The sequence below is a fragment of the Larimichthys crocea genome, chromosome XIII (assembly GCF_000972845.2).
Source record: "Larimichthys crocea isolate SSNF chromosome XIII, L_crocea_2.0, whole genome shotgun sequence".
NCBI lineage: Eukaryota > Metazoa > Chordata > Actinopteri > Sciaenidae > Larimichthys > Larimichthys crocea.
In genome coordinates this window covers 25,228,816-25,244,181 of record NC_040023.1, presented here as the reverse complement: position 1 = coordinate 25,244,181, position 15,366 = coordinate 25,228,816, and the positions used below count along the sequence as shown (strand labels likewise).

Genomic DNA, 15,366 nt, shown 5'->3' with positions numbered 1-15,366 from the left:
TTCTTTTTTTATCTTTTTAAAAACTGTTACAACAGTCAAATACTTCATGAAAACTAAAGAAAATAATGCCAGTAACATGGTCAACGATCCCCTTTGTCTTTCTATTCAAAGTCAGAGGCTGTAAAGTTGTTCCACAGCCATTTAAAAGTTTCACAACTTCAGAGGTTGCAGATGTTATAAAAATGAAATATATTTCAGTGATGCAGCATGAGAAAACCAGTGAAGAAGCTTGGAAACTGAGGAGATTTTCTCAGCCACTGTTGCCATTTTTGGAATACGTTAGCAAGCTAGCAACTAAATGTGCATTTCGAATAAATGCTTTCAATCTGGAACAACAGTAAAGCATTTATTGTTAATGCATTATAGTCATGTGATTGCCTTTTGTAGTAATATTTATAAGGGATTAAAAAAGAAGAAATGCATCTCCTCGTAATTAATTACGTAATTAATTTATATGTTGTATCCTACTAGATACCCGAGTAGCCACTTGTAGCTTTTACAGTGTTCGTGGCATATCTTTTAAATTGTAATTACGAGCAGGCAAGTGGATAAAAATGTTCATGTTAGCTTCTGACTTGGAGATATCAGCAATACTGACATGTACATGAGTTTGAAATGCACCACTAATCCAATCCAATCACTAATACGAAAGCTAATTTTATAAAAGCTATATGTTGACTTGTGTACCTAGCAATACAACAACTGTAGTTGTTCGAGTATTTTAAGGATTTCAATGTCATGATGACATTCCATCATCAAAGTGCATCTCAGAAACCTGAGAAATAATCATGACCCAAGTTTCCAACTTGGAAATCTGACCTAAAGGATTATTCCATTTTAGTTTCCCTAGCACAGCAGGAAGAAGTAATTCCCAACTTTCCAACATTTCACAAACACAGCATAAGTGTTTAAGTGAAGGCGTTGTATAGGAAATAGCTCTGGAAAGCTTCTTTTTTTTTTTTTTTACCTTTGGAGCTTTTTGGGAGTTGGCCTAATTTAGCTTCTGTCATGGAAGGTTTCTACTTAATAACATACCTTTGAGCACTCGAGCCAGAGATGGTAACCCAAACAGCTACAGTTACAGGTACAGTTCCCATATTGTGTAATGTAGCAAAGCATGACTTTGAACTTTGACTAGACCTATGGAGAGGACCTTTAATGTCCGGGGTCATCATCTGTTCTGTAGCCTTTCTGGGCAGGTCATGGCTGCTTCTTGCTCATGGGACCGCCCCTCTCCAGAGGGGAAAAAACATACTGTCTGCACTGACCATCAGGCATATTAATCACGGTGTCAGTCATGCATGTTTTGCCGGGACTTCTCCGCTTAGAGACGTTAATCTCTGAGTCGGGTTTTCGCTTTAACTGTCAGTGAAACGAAGCATCAAAGAGCCGAGCAGTGAGCTAACCTGCTTTTTTAATCTCTGCGCAGATCCTCCACCAGGTCATAGATGAGAAAATAATGACCGACCTAATCCCAACATTAGCTTTTTAAATCGGAATGCGTATGTTTTAAATCATTCTCGCCTTGCAGCGTGGTGATAGTAAGCAGAGCATGGGGGGAAAGGGAACGAAAGAATGAAAGAGTGAATGAAAGAGTGTGATCCAGAGTAACCTTGTTAGGGCTAAGTGACGTTGTGCAGAGAGCCTCTTGTCAGTCTGTTGGCAAGATGAGCTTCTTGTAAATGATTGTCCTCTCTGTCAAAAGGCTGATTTCTTTTTTCCTACATCTGATGTCTGTGTCTCTGCCACAGTATTTCCCAGTAGTGTTCCTCCCAAATATCGTAGCCTTTTCACTCTGTCCAGACCCGTATTTGTTACAAATTTCTGCCTTTTTACACTTAAGCATTATTTTCATCTATATCAAGTTCCCTTCTTGCTCAGATGTTGAATCACTGTTCTACAGCATTTCCCTGCAACAGCACCAAGCACCATTAAAAGTTTTGGCCTACCTTTGGTCTACGCCTTAATGAACTATGGGTCACTTGAGGTCATACCACTGTGTCCCACCTATAAATCAACTGGAAACTAAGTTGAGCAGCAGTATAGGGCAGTGTCAGCGTCCGTAACCTTTTCCCAGACAGAGTTGTCGGTGTGTGAGTAAGAGAGCACTGCCTGGCTACAGATCCTTTCCCCTTCACAGCATTATAAATGTATGTGTGAGGAGGCCCTTAATGGCTGCTAATCCAATTTCTGCCACTGAAATCAAATCTCACTGGCGCCAGTAGTTCTCTCCTTCCCTCACAAATAATGGCCTCCGCTTTGGCCTGTTTATGAAAAAGACAAGCCGCCAAAAATTCCGGCTTTACCTTCCTTAAGTCCACCCGAATCTTCTTCAAAACTGTTTGGATTCTTTTTTCTGTCCCCCTCCCTCCGTGTCCTACCAAAGTTATTAATTGACTGTCTGCGTCGAGTGGAGGGATGGGGTAACAGGAGAGCCGGGGAGAGTTTTCAGCAGTATAGGATCCCATTTACCGTATGTCTTAATGCCTTCTCGAGGTCAGCCATCGATTTTTCTCAAACCGCAAGCAATGGAGATAAGATTAGGCCTTCGATTCCTGCAATGCCGCTGGAGCCGTTAGTGGATGAAATCACTTGGCTTGTGCCGACAGTCGGTGCATTGCTCGGTTTTTAGCAGGTCACGGCCTCTGTGATTATAGGGTAACGGGTATAGATAGATACACAGTAGCCTCAGGGCCACCAAAGAAGTAGAGATATGATCCAAAGTACGATCTGTTAAATCAAGGTAAATAAACGGCTAATTTTAGAGAAATATGAAACTATTGCATAATGCTTTCTCTCACGTAAACTCTAAAATCTTGAGTTTGGTTCCCTTTTCCAAAACAAAGATATTAGCTTTGACACAGATGAAGGGAGCTTTGGCTTTGGCCTCCTTCCCTCTGGATATGGATTTGACTGATTATCTTTCAGTGCATCAGTTGGACAAGTAGTCATATTGCCATTCCGCAAGGAGATATTATTCTGGAGTGCCAGCCTAATAATATGATACGTCTAATAGCGCTTAACTCTTAGTTGGATCTTCACCATGCAGTCATCTTGATTATTGCTGAGAGCTTCAAATAGCATCACAGGGACACGGAGAGGGGAAAAGGGAGAGGGAGTGTGATTGGGAAGAAAAAGAAAAAGCGGTGGATCCCGGCTGGCTTGGAGAGGTTATTGAGGACCGTCCACCACAGTGCGTGCAGAGGAGTTTAATATTTCTTCACTCACTGGTTTGGCAGCTGTAAAGATTGGAAATGACACTAAGTATTTCTCAAGCTCACATAGGTGATATAGCTCACAATCACTGACACACAGGCATAAAGGGCATGTATATCATTCTCAAATGCGCGCCCGCACACTTGCTGATACATAAAAGAATTCCGCAAAGGTCATTTTTGACAGCGGTAAACAACCATCCTACCACAGGCTCTGCTTCTGATTCCGAAATACAAAACATTTTGATTTGCTCATGAGATTTTTGTTTGTTTGTTTGATTAACGTTTCATTTTAAACTCAAACACAAATGTCAAGCTGGCAGAGGAAGATTGTATCTATGAAGGAAAACTAAACATTGGTGAAATTATGGTTTGCTGGAGTGATAGTAAATGCAGCCAGAACGGAAAGAAAAGCATAAAGAGGCATCATAATTGTCTGATAAAAGCCTTACTCCTGATTTGATCCTTACTGGGACAGTTACGACGCAAAACAAAGACAAAGATTATTTGAAACCTACTGTTCCTTCCAAGACAAAATTATCTTTACATGCTGTAAGATTTATGAATTTGTTCTTGGTTTTGAAAGCAATTCAGATGACTTAATCATTTCTTTCCAGGCAAATTAAACTGTTTCCTCTGTGAACCCTGGTAATCAGCTTAAGTGATTACATCGGTCGTAAATATGAGATGATGAAAGCTCAGTGTTCAGAGTGAGTAGTGCTCTGAGGAAAGACTAAATGTGAGTTCTTGGGTAGATATCATAGGCCATCTCACTAGGACTGTATCAGATGCTGGGGGAAGGGGCTTATGTGGGGATTGGTTGCCCTCTAGCTGTCAGCACTAAGACTGAGTTATGAAATATGGTCTGAAATAGTTGTGTAAGTGTGTTATGTGTGTCACCAGTTAGTTGGGGAAGTTTGAGCTGGCTTGAAACACATTGATAATGCTGGTATTGAGAAGCGTGATTGGATTCAGTTTCTGCAGGGAAACTGGAGGCTCATAAAAGTCACAACATATTAATATCTTTATTGTAATTACATTTATTTTTCCAGGATTGGTAAAAGTCTGTGATGAGTAAGGTTTTCTGTATAGTAGAACAGTTTGTAGCGGATCTATCACCCGGTATTGTGAGAATTAAGTATCCTTACAACATCCAGAATCTAATGAGTTGTAGAAGGGAACAGTTTAAAAGTGATGACTGGAAAGCATCAACTGGGTGCACTTGGTTTCTGCTATAAAGACTTCCAGAACTCTTTTTTATAGGAACAATGTTTTGTATATCCCATGTGTATCATGATTATTTGACTTGGATGCTGCCTTGATGGCTGTCATCAACTTACAAGGCACAACATAATAAGACAAAAGGCCTTGGAAACAGACAAGCACAGCTTCATTAGTTATTTTACCCTCACATAAATATTGGAATAGAAGCTAGAGTTTAAAGTTTAATCTTAATGGGACATGTGTGTTCTTTCAGCTTCCTAGTTCTTTCTGATAGGTGTGTGATACATCTAGCATATTTATATTGCAGTCAATATAATAGATTCATTTATAACTCAATACATTTGAATATGTGATTTGGTATATGTACGAATGTGTGAATGGTAGCTTCACTACACCAGATCACATAAATCAGTCAGCTCTTGCTTTAGCTAAAAATTTGTGGTTGTTACTGCATGTTGCCTTTGTAGGGCAGATAAGTCCATGGCTTTTTAATGTTTTAATTTTTCCTCACATGCATGCTGTAGCTTGTTACAGGTAAACAGGTTAGCCTAAGGTGAAAAGTTATATATGGTAGATGAAGAAACAGGTGAAATTATATGATTTGCCCACAAAGTTTGATCACAAAGCTTCAAAAGGTTGTCAGTGTAGGATGTCTAGTGGACCTATAAATTCTACAACATATCTGCATTTTATTTGAACTCGGTGGCTCAGTCTTCATGTGCAGCTGGTAAATTTGTTTCTTTCTTGCAGTTTTGTGACCGCTGTTGCAGAGAGCGTAAAACTCTTTAGATTACAGATCTCTTGCCCAGTCCTGAACTAGCCAGGAAAACTACTTTTTAACTTAACTCTCACATAAGTATTTGTGTTTCAAGCAATTGCTGTAAATGCAGGTTTTTTTGGTTTAAATGCAGCCTTGCGTCCAAGGAATGGCCCACGAAGGCTTTGCCCGTTACAGAGGGAGTTTAATGCTGCACCATGTACTTTATTGCCATCAAATGTAATTCATTTTGAGTTGATTGCACTGAAAGCCATGTTTATCAGGTACCTAGCAACACTGTTTTGAATGAAAATTACCTCTTTAAAGAGCAATTAGGAAAATGAACCTATAGGCCAAATGCCTTTCAGCTCCAGATTTACTTTAACAAACATTATCATACCATAGGTCATGCAAAAAAATCTAAAGTGGCATCAGCTGAGCAAGTGTACAAAGTCCTCTGGTAATATTTTTCAATTGAAGGGCATGAAATTTTGATGGAAGAGATGCGAAAGTTGCTTTCAAAGAGAGATTTTAACTAGGAGCTGTGTGCAAGAAACTTTACTGCCATGGCTCAGATTGGCAATGTGACTCAAAATAACAAGATTAGATTAATTGCAGGAAATAGCTCTAAAATTGTTTGATGTTTGCGTGCATCTGTATTATTCATTGGGAGACCCTATTAGCAGAGCAGTATCTTGCTTTATCATGCGTGTCGGCTTAAACGAGTGAATATTTTCAAATCTACCTCACAGCGTTGCCTATGAGAATGGGAAATAGGTCTTTTGTAGGGGTGCTTAAAAGGCCACCGCAATGCCAGCACATACAGTATGAGAAGGCAATTAGAGATAATGCCACATTATACACACCGTTACCAGTTTTTCATGAGAGAAAAGAAGAAAAAAATCTGAACAAGTGCAGTAATAAGACCCAGAATCAGCCAACGAAACAACAAGACTTGTTTTTCTGTAGCATTTTCCTGTGCTTCCCCCCTCAGCGAACCATAGCGTGGCTTGTTTCTTTGTGTTCTAGATCAGGATCCAGATAGCGTCTCATCATCCAAGCCTTACTCCACTTTTCCCTCCATTAGATTTTTTTTCCCCTTAAATTCCCTCACACTTACTCCCCCTCGCACACATACATCTCGCACACACACCTCGTTATCTTATTTGTGGCCTTGGCAGCCAGATTGTTGCCTTGTGGTTCAGTAGCCAGAGTTTTCTCTGTCACAGAGAGCCGTGGGTGCAGAACCTCCACCACACAAAGCTTCCATGAGAGCAGGAAGTCAGTTCCCAGCATGCCTTGCCCATCCCAGTGAAACCTGGGATGGATTAACCTTGGGCTAGGGGACCTTTCCAACTTGGAGAGTTATGCAACATCCCATACTTATCTCCCCTCTCCGTTGCAGTGACAGTGAAAAGTGTTGGGCTGAGCAGACATTTGTTTAAAGCTGAGGTTCAGTCCTGAGGGTTGGAGCAAACGAAGGCCTTCTATGAAGACCTATAAGGTTCACTTCTTGTGTAATTCTGCCCTTTCATTGGCAAAAGTTGCATAACGTGTTAGACATCAGTGGCTTTTTGGGAATCCTCATGAACCACTAATACTCAAAGCATACTTTCTTTTAGTTATAATAAAAAAAATTCAAGTTGGTTTTCTTTCTGTTTCAGCACCTTTTTAAAATTCAAATGCTTGGATAGTGTAATCAAATCCAAACTCAAGCCCCAAATCCTGAGAACTCCAGCCCAAAATAAGTAGGTCCATGTTATCCATTCCACAGCAGTCTGTTGCGTGACTGTCTTTTTACATGCTGCTGTTTTAAAATCAAATCAAAATGAAGCTCACAGGTCATTAATCTGTTGTTGGAAAAGTGATCTTTCGCACCTTAAACTTGTTCCGTCATCCTGTCAGTGTTTTGAAAGACACGATCAGGTACAAATTCCGCAGGACAAAACTGGATGATTGTTTCAGTCTGATTAATATTCAAGTGTGTGCAGTCATAGTAGTAGAGCACTGCCCACAGTGCACTAAAAGCAAATATGCTCAGTACACAGTTGCCAACAATCTCTTTATAGCAAGGCCAGGTCAATGAGTTTATGAGATGGAACTGTGAGGGACCTTTCAAAATAAAAATACCAGATAAAAGAGACTCTTGGTTCTTTATTCATATGTAGGCCTCAGAACTTCTAGTCAGTCTCCCTATGAGTACTAAGCTAACAGTTGTATACATTTTCGTCAAAGCAAATTAGATTAAAAGTGAATTTTGACACAGGGCCCCTTTTTAAGACAGGGTTGCAGGGTTACCTCGGGGCATTTACCATTTTAGTTGTTATTGTGTTTTAGGCTGATTTACAATGAATGAAGTTACCACAAAGTAATTGCCACGCAGACAATCTTTGGCCTTCTGGGCCCCTCCTCGTCTGGGGACCCAGGCCAGTTGGCCACTTTGTTCCGCTGGTAATCCACCCATTGTCGCCATGTACCATTTGCTAAAGAAACAGACCACATTACACTGAACAGAATGTCTTTGACATCCAACAGGTTTGGGTAGTACTGACTAAAGGGATAACCATTTCTCTTTTTTTATTCCCAGGTGGCACAGGGAAGCACCGATCCAAAGAACCAAAGAAGAAGAATAAGCAGAGGCTGCGGTTTCGGGCCCAGAACCAGCACAGCGACCACTTGGCCTCTGCGCGCACCAGCCAGTGAGGACTGAAACTACGGACTTCCCATTGAACAAAGAACCAACGCAAAGCTGCTAGCTGCTGCTGCACCCATATTCTGACTGACGACTATCCTGAACCCCACCACCTCCCCACCTGCTTCCCAGTCCAAACCCACCACCCATCCCTGCCCTCCAGGACAAAACCATGACTCACAAGTCCGTCACTACGAAAATATATGTCTAACTTACAATATCAGTATCAACACACTAAACACATGCTTCATGCCTCTGCCTCCCGCTGCTTCTCCCCCTGCTGCAGTGACCAGCCAGGTGACTCTGTTCTCTCAGCCCCACCCCTTGCCTTGCCTTGTGGACCTTTACAATTGACATTACTGAACTCATTTCCCGTCATTAACAATGTCATTAACCGTGCAGGGTGATGGAAGACGGAGGGGCAACCAGAGACTGTGGAGGTGGGAGAGCTGGATGGAGGGAGGTGGAAGAGGGAGTTGGCAAGCTAAACTGCTCGTGGAAGGGGGGGTAGGTTGAAACCAGGGAGGATGAAAAAAAAAAAAAAGATGGAGGATGAAGAGACAAAAGAGATTCGGCTGAAGCAAATGATGCTGATGGACAAGAAAATGGCATCTTGAACTGAAAGAGACTGTTTTTTTGTTCCTATATTTATGTCAAAACTACCCTCACCTTCCCCTATAAATGGAGATGGAGTGTTCCCATGTGTGGCCTTTATGTTATGTACATTTTTGAGAGTAATATTAAAGAAATTACCATGCATAGTTGCAAAGTATTTTATTCTCAGCACAAACTGTTTACGTTCAGACCGCTTTATGCTCTAACTGTATAGTGTGGATAAAAAAAAGAAGAAATTTAGTTGTTCGACTAGCATGGCAACAGACTCATGTGTACATAGTTTATCTAATTATGAAAGCTTATTACTGTATTTTCAGTATTGACTCGTTCACCATTCTAAATGTTTTAGAGATAAAAAGGTTGTAATACCAAGCTACAGATTAAAATGATTAAAAACAAATAATAAACATAGCCGCCACATAGCTATTTCATTTATATGGTATATATTTGATTTATTTATTAATTCTATTTTGTACTTTTTTTGTTCAGTCAGAATTTTTTGCCTCATACTGTTACTCTTATATGCTGAAATATTCTTTGAGTTCCTTATAACAGTGCATATCTTTAACACGTGGAAAAGGTTTTTGTCTCATGTCACGCAAAGTGTTGTATTACATTCATTTGACCTCATCTACTGATTTCAATGTTTTAAAGAAGAAGAAGAAGAAGAAAAAAAGACAAATAAAACTATGCTTTGACATATTCTAGGTTTAATAATTAGGATCCAGCAAATGTATGGTCATAGGACTGCATATGTGTACATTGTGTTTTATTAAAATACATTTCATGTGACTGTATGATGAAGCCTTTCATTATTGTCTATAGTTATAATATATGTGGCTAAACTCCAAAACTGCCGTTTGCTTGTTTCACTTCAGTGTACAATTATGTGATTTCAAAAACATTTGTGAAATCCATCATGTCGCACTGCATGACACAAGTGCTACTTCCAGCCAAAGGATCGGATATGGCCGATTGAGCCTTAACAGCATGACGGCACTGTTAAGGGTTTGTAATTCACTATGACGTGTTCTCGTGAATGGTACAAATCCAGTGCATGACTTTGGTGGCTCATTCATTTCCAACATCATACTGTAATGCCCTAACAACATATATTTGGCTGCGGCACTTGTCTTTCATCACACACACACACATTCGATCACCTCTTTATGCGATGCACGTCCCACTTATTCACTTTTATGGTCCTCAAAACATCAAATAAACACATATAAAAGTCTTCTCTTCGCTAAATCTGCCTGGTATATGACCAAAGAGAAAATGTTTTAATGCAAGTCACGGCTAATTTAGCCTGAGATCCACACTGTATAATCATTGTCCCAAAAGAGAAAAAAAGCTCAATCTGCCAGACAGATTATGGATGCACAGTAGCAGATGAATCACGTTGTGTCACATATATATCACTCTGGAAGACATAGACCACAGTCTTCCTGCTCTGGTTAGTCCCCTGAAATCACACATGATATTTCCATAGGGAGGCTGTCAGCATTGAAATACCCTACTCTTTAGCTCCATGTCCATCTTGAGGCCTAATACACAGCAGTTTTAAGTTCCTGAACATCTTTCACAGGTGTTCAAAGTGGCACTATATATTTTACACAGGAGGCTATTTATTTTCACAGCTTAGCACTTCAACCTAGTGACATTTGTGCTCGGAAGTCCCGAAACTGACAAAATGTTAACAGGTTCACAGGCTAGTCAAAAGATATAATTTAATACATCATAAAATAAATAATAATAATAATAATAAGCTACATAGCTGAAGCTTACTGTCATCACCACTCAGTTCTTGTAATGACAATTGCCTAGCTATACTATACTGTGTACTGCTGTAGCATCACTGTATTAACTCTTGTAACAGCTGCTAAAGCGTTTAAGCCAGCAAGACATTAAGTGTGAAATGTTGGACACTTCTCGCCCTCAATGGTCGCCATTTTGGCTACATAGTGGCAGGGAAGGGACCACCAGCACTGTAAAATTGAGGCCAAGGAAGCTGCTGGAGGTAGAGTGACAAATGTAAGTTGTACATACGTATTTATGTGTTTTTGTATTTATATTTTGGCAGTCAAGGATCGTCATTTCAATATTACAATGATTGTCAAAGTCTGTTTTAGAATTACAACAACAGCCGAAATTAGCAAACTACGCCAGGAAGTACGTAGTGCACACGGCATATTACATAAAAGTATATTAACCCAAGTATCCGAATTGAGACATTCAATTCACTACCATTGTCCATGTCAAGAAACAAGACAAGAAACATGTACGTCAAAATAAAGATAATGTTATGACAACATTGTCTAAAGAAATAAATAGAAAAATAAAGTGAATTATTTCATGAACTGGTTGCTGATGAAAGGAAACACCACATTGTTCTGTAATATTGTCATAAGATTGGACACTCTTTCCAAAGTAAGGTCAATAAACGGCTCTATGTGAATGAAGCAAAGCAAAAATGACTGTTGCAGGGAATGAAATAAGGCGTAGATGTAGCGAGTTGTTTTTAAAGACATCTGCTGCTGGTTACAAGTTAATGAACGATTCACAGATGTCATCCCCTGGGCCAGACTATCACTGCTCCAGACTGGGGGATTAAACCTAAAGGCTTACGGAGAGGAACTGCACTGAAGTGGATTCATTAAGCACAAGACCACCACTACAGCACACATTGCAGTGTCTACAATGGAAAAAAAAGGGGGGTACAAAGAATCACATGACACATTTCAGAGGAATTGGTGTTTATTTCCGCTTACCTTTCCTCTTTGACTTCAATCCACTCGTTTTTTTTCTACCACTGTGAGAAACAGGACACTGATGGTATTCTCAGTGTTGTTAAGAGGGTTAGCAGTCATCCACACATCAGAAGGAATGGTCCTCCCTGTGTAAACCACTTCTGTAAACTATGTGTATGTGTGCACGCATGCCTCCATGTGTGCATGTGTTTTAATGTTTGTGCTCAATGTGGTTAGGTGGCTGAGACTGAAGCTTCCCTTTTAATCTGACAGAGAGCATTTTCATTAGTTCTGTTGGGTCCTATTATTAAAGCCGCTGCTTCAAAGGCACAACAAGTGAAACCACTGACAGGAAATGACCCAGTGGGCTCCACACTATAGATCACTGATAGTAATCTGTGCTTTTAAAGCAGGTTGTTATGGCATGTAAATGCATCCATTGTATACACTGTATGTACTTCACAAGACAGTGAGAGGATAAGGGGAGGGGCTCGGGGACCTCTGTTCTACATTCACATACTGTAGCTTACTGTGAGTGTGCAGTTGTGGCACATGTGACACATTCGTTCCAATGTAAATGGCAGAAATGGAAGTTATGACATTGGTGGGGCAAATAGGATTGCCCGGGATAATAAATGTTGTAATAATTTGCTGTTTTTAATAACTGTATAATGAGCCATCGCTTGCCCTTCAAGTTGAGGGAAATCTGGAATCATTAATCTTCATATGGGTTAGCCATGGTGTCTGGCACGGGGCGAAACAGCAACGAGTAGGAACATAGTGGTGTCAAAGGACAAGCAGATCTTAATATTTTAAACAAGTTTGCCATATGTTAGCCATCATAGTGTGTACAAGCCCACTAAATAGTGGCATTAATGGCTGATTTTTATTACTAAACTTGCCCCTAATTGCATAAATGTAATCCAAAATCAACTCTCAATGCAGATTTTGGCTTCATTTGGAGTTGCTAGGTAACAAGTTAATCCCAAAAATAAATATGTTCTTCAATAAAAGCTAATTGTCTGTGACAGTTTTTATTTTTATTTTTTATTTGCTGCACATTTGAAACAGGAAATTGTATAAAGACGCAGAGCTGCGCTGAAAGTACATGATGATCAGAGTTTTTTCGCCCCTGCATGTCTGCTTCACTTGCTGGATAGGAAATAGAAAAGATTCATATTCTTCATGCTCACCTTGTGCATTAATATCACCATCACCATCACCGTGTTTTTTGAATGACGAATAGGAAACTATTTATGAGTCACTCGTTGTGGTAGTGTTTCTGCAGCTAGGCTTCATAACAGCAGGTGCACTGGGGGACATGGGACTTTTTATCACCATCCATTACATGGAACAGCCAGGCATTTCTATACCGACCCAGTGTGGTGTTTCCTATGGGTGCTGTAAGTATTTTTTGGCTTATTTAACCCCAGGCTTGTCTGAAATGTCTGGCTTTTTCTTTTTACGTTTGGATCCAAACACAACACAAAGCCATTGTCCCTGTTCACTTGAGGGGAATATAGGCAGCGCAGCTCTGTCCTCCTTCTCAGGCGAGGACATGCGAGGGCTTTATGACTTGAACTGAATCATACTGTGCACCTTAAACACATTACAGGCTGGGCAAATATTTCCTCTTACTGGTGCTCTGAGAGCCATGGGCACAACCATTATATTGGGCTCAAGAGCCAGCTGGTGAGGACAAATCCACAAGGATTCCTATTTTCCCCCTCCTGACTCTCTGGCAGCCCTTCTCCATTCATTCAATTTTTATATGTGCCTAGTAGCCGTGTTACTACCGGTTTCAAGGGAGAATTAATCGAAAACAGGTCTTATTAAAGTATATTAAGACCAGTTGAATTGGATATAATGTGCTCACTAAGGGCCCAGAAGGGTTGTATCTGAGCCATAGTTGACACTTGTGGCTTCTTGGAGTGGGGCTGTGTTATTCTGTAGTGGCATTGCACCGGTTCCAGAGGGGCTATTCGCTTGAGCCAAGTGTTGCATTGTGGGTAAGCAGATTTTAAGTGGGTATGAGTACAGCAGGGGGTAAAGGAGGGTCTCATTGTCCAGGAATGTTTATCTTCCCCCCCGCTGCCTTCATTCAGGGCTGGATTATGCAGCACCATGGTTCAGAAGCAACCTTTGCCCCCACTTGGAGGGTCTGTGGAGGAAATATTCATTCATACATATACACATGTACACATGTAGAAACAGGCATTATCCTCCTAATAAGAAGTCAAGGATGATTGCTCCCTTAAGGTATTGTGCGTAGGTGGAAGTGGAGCCGCTGCAGCAGGGTGTTGTACCTTAGTCTCACCCGCTGGGCCGGGCTCTCTGGGAAGGCTGGAGCCAGTGATGCTCCCAGTTTGTGCAACACAGTCATCATCCTCAGCACAGCACATTTTATTGGGCAGTGTGTGGGTTGTAGAAACGTGTTTAATCAACTCAGCTGTAGGGGAGGTCTTGACCTCATGTCAGTGGTTCCCAGCCTGGATTGTGTATGTCTGTGTGTGTGTGTCTGTGTGTGTGTGTGAATGGCTCACAGCCTTTGCTGTGGAGTGTGACCTGCGGTGGAGCCTCTGGTTCACACTCTGCTCTCTGCTGTTGCTGGTTTAAGTGATTAACTGTAGAAAGTGATGACTAATCTGTTGGTTAAGAGTCTGAAACAATTGCAGTCAAATGAGATATTACAGGCAACATTGTATGTAATGTGGCCCTCTGGATCTAATCAAGAGGGACATTAATAGAAAGCAATTCCAAAGTTCTGCTCCACACCGTTAGATATTTGTTTTGAAAAGTATTACTCACAATTTACCATTCCCTAGAGGAATTAGTTTGTAAAATATATTTTGCTAACCACGGAGTAACATTAAGTCACATGCTCTAATAGGGAATATCATAAAATTGCCTAATTTTGTGCATTCAATCATATATTGTTATTTTCCCATTAAATGGAAAGTTCAACTCCATCATTCATTTGTAGCCCTGCTTGCAGCATGGATCTAGGGATGGCAATGTCAACCTGTCGGTGGATCTGTCGCTCAGTCCAGTGCTTTGGTCAAGACTGAAATATCTCAACAACTAACTGATGGAGTGCCAAGAAATTGTGTACAGCCGTTCATGGTCAATAGAGGATTAAACCTACTGACTTTGGTAATCCCTGACTTTTCCTGTAGCACCACCAGCAGGTCAACGTTTTAACTTATCCGGTAAAATATCACAATATACTACAAGATAGATTGGTACAAGGTTTTGCAGACATTTATACCTAGATGATGTCTCCCACTCAATTTGGTCATCTCCTAAATTTTTCCTCTAGTGCCAACTTGTAATTGACATCTGTGGTTTAGATCGATTGACATGAAATTTGAGACATTTATCTCCCCCTCAGCATAAAATGTTTAGTCCTAGACTAATTTAGTAAGTCATAAACTTTGTTTGAGGACCAATGTATAATATAGCTGCAAATGTACGTTCTTATGAATGCTATATTTCTACTGTTTGCTTTGCAGAAGATACAATAATTAAAGCATTGATAGCTACTGTAGTTGTAAAATCCTGTCTGTTAATATTACAGATCATTGTGCAGTGCTTTGGCATTTAATAAGCCTTTAAATTCCATTGTCTCACAGCTCAGCCCCCTGTGCTGTTTTAACACAGGACAGTTTTCGTGACTAAGATGATGTACACGGCACTCACTATAGAGTACTGTAGGAAAGGGTCCTTCAACTCAGAAATCTTTGCTCTTCCGGTTCTCTCGTCTCTAAGTCATTGGGTTTTTTGAATTGGGTTTTGGTTAGATGAATGGAAAAACAAATCTGTGGTTATCACAAGCTTGAGAGATTTTCATGTTTTGTTCTACAACATAAAATACGTAAATATCCCACTCGTTACTTTTGAAGATTTTTCGGGCAGTCACTAACAAGTTTCTGAGGTTGCTGAATTTACAGCACCAAGCTCTAAGAGCTTTAATTTTGCAAGTATTTTGATGTAGTACAGTTTGTTTTCCCTCATGATGACAAGTACAAAACAAATCCATGAATTATGGTGCCAAAAGAACATTTAATATAATAATTATTTATTTAATGTGAGAAGAGATGATCAGTATAATAT

The 15,366-nt window shown here is 40.3% G+C and overlaps 1 protein-coding gene across 2 annotated transcripts in view; it reads left to right on the top strand.

Moving 5' to 3' along the window:
• Positions 1 to 8,174, top strand: part of rspo2 (R-spondin 2) — a 56,979-nt gene extending 48,805 nt beyond the window's left edge. The window contains exon 6 of one of the 2 annotated variants that reach the window (XM_010740366.3): positions 7,784 to 8,174. In XM_010740366.3, the coding sequence (XP_010738668.1) occupies positions 7,784 to 7,899 (116 nt within the window). In that variant the 3' untranslated portion in view covers positions 7,900 to 8,174. The remainder of the gene's footprint in view (positions 1 to 7,783) is intronic. The other variant, XM_019269152.2, reaches the window with a different exon arrangement.
• The last annotated feature ends 7,192 nt before the right edge of the window (positions 8,175 to 15,366 follow it).